Source organism: Lathyrus oleraceus, chromosome 5, assembly GCF_024323335.1.
Source record: "Lathyrus oleraceus cultivar Zhongwan6 chromosome 5, CAAS_Psat_ZW6_1.0, whole genome shotgun sequence".
Classification (NCBI taxonomy): domain Eukaryota; kingdom Viridiplantae; phylum Streptophyta; class Magnoliopsida; order Fabales; family Fabaceae; genus Lathyrus; species Lathyrus oleraceus.
In genome coordinates, this window is record NC_066583.1 from 643059616 (window position 1) to 643061662 (window position 2047).

At 31.6% G+C, this 2047-nt stretch overlaps 1 protein-coding gene across 1 annotated transcript; it reads left to right on the top strand.

Moving 5' to 3' along the window:
• Positions 1-843: 843 nt before the first annotated feature.
• Positions 844-1590, top strand: LOC127087579 (EPIDERMAL PATTERNING FACTOR-like protein 8). The gene is made up of 2 exons (XM_051028485.1): positions 844-1155; positions 1239-1590. The coding sequence occupies exons 1-2, from the start codon at positions 1077-1079 to the stop codon at positions 1478-1480; spliced, it is 321 nt and encodes a 106-aa protein (XP_050884442.1). The 5' UTR covers positions 844-1076; the 3' UTR covers positions 1481-1590.
• The last annotated feature ends 457 nt before the right edge of the window (positions 1591-2047 follow it).

Below are 2047 nucleotides of genomic sequence, written 5' to 3' on the forward strand. Positions count from 1 at the left end.
GGCTTCCGCCTAAGGAAAAGTAAGATTAAATATTTAGAATGCAATTTTATAAAAAGGAGAAATATTTATAATCTAGAGGTGAAAGTTTGAGGTCATATCGTACCATAAATTACGTGGTTTAAATATCTTAAGTCCATAATATAAAATGTTGGAGAAATAAAAGAAGACATAAACCATCAAATTTCAAGTTGAATATTTAAAATGGAGAAAGACCCCAGATACTTTATCTAATATGAAAATATCGCTCAAATTGAAGGAAGAATTTAACAAACTACTGTAAGATCGATAATGTTGTACAAGATGAAATGTTGGACTATAATGTACCAATACAAAAATAAATTAATAGAGATGAAGATATTGTATTATATGTGATAATACTAGATGAAGTAAAATTAGAAATGAAAATACTAAAGAAAGCGTTGGAGTAACATCTATAATAAAATAAAATAAATTAGACTTAGATGGTTTGAATAAATAGAGAGACAATATTCAAATTTTGTAGTTATAAAAATAAATCAAATAAAAGTAGTCAAACATATATAGGAATACGACCTATAAAAGTTATCAAATATTATACCTTAATTTGATCTGTGGATTCAATCACACTTGATGAGAAAAAACTTGGTTATTGTTTATTGTTGTAATAAATTACCGGCCATGACAAAACATTCAAGTCTACTATCTTCTATTCTCTGGTCAACCCAATATAATTTTCCGAGTTGGTGCAATTAATCAAGGGTAACAAAGTAATTTAGCCATAACAGAAATCATAACGATGTTCCCAAAGGCAATTTAAATATTGATTCACACACACGCACTGGCCATGTCAGTCAATCACTATTCACAAACATGATGCAAAGTCAGTTTACCAATTTCCCAAAAATGAACAAAACAACACACATTTGCACTGTGTCTCAATCCTATTTCATCTCATTGGAGAACTGAACCAGTTCATTGTCTCTCCCAAAGGAAACATCCCTCAACTTTATCTAACACACTCTTTCATTTTCACATCTAACTTCAACCACCATTTGTATCAACATTCTCCCATATTCCTCTCTACAAACTCCTTCATCATGTCTCCATCTAGAATATTCAGTCTTGCAATCACTGCTTCTTTCATTTTCTCCCTCATTGTTCTACTTCCTAGATCAGGTAACAAAACCCTAATCGTTATGTTCTTCTAACATGTAGTTAGGGTTAAATATATTAATATATTGCTAGTTTTTTTCATGCAGGTGGAAGAGTGTTATGTGATGAGAGTGGTTTGGAGGAAAGGAAAGTGGTGATAGGGTCAAAGCCACCTGAATGTGTAAACAAGTGCATGAAGTGTAGGCCATGCATGGCTACTGTGGTTGTTAATGATCATGATCACCAAAAGAAGAAGGGGTTCAAGTTAGACTCTTCTCATGAAGAAAATGATAGCTATTATCTCCTTTCATGGAAATGCAGATGTGGTAATAAATTGTTTCAACCATGATTACTTTCATCCAGAGACTAGTTAGAGCTTCTTCTATATACTGTATTTGTCCATTTTTATTTCTTAATTTTCTAAGTAATTAATGGAAGTGGGAATGAAGTTTTACTCTTTATATTGTTTAATTATCTGATGTTGATATAGATGTTAATTAGCATAATATGTCAGACTCATTATGGTCATTATATACACTAGTATGTATTAATTTATATGGTTAATTATATGTTACTATTAAATGAACGTTGTTTTAGATTTTCTATGATGAACTGAGCTTGTCCATGAGACAGAATTGGACAAAGAATCCAGCAGTTGTGTATCTAATAATGAAGTGGGGTCTGGGGGGTTCATATATAGGAGACCAAAATGTTTGGAACTCAACAGAAGATTTTACTTGATTTGACTGGAAACTAATTTTGTTTCAATGCTATGACTCTGAAGACAGTTTCATCCACATGTCTGCATTTGACAAGCCAGAGCATAGCTGCATAGGTAGGTCGAAATCACCAAAGTAGTAAATGTCGGTAATTTTAAACAATGCAATTTGTGGATTTTTTTTTACATTAATATGCC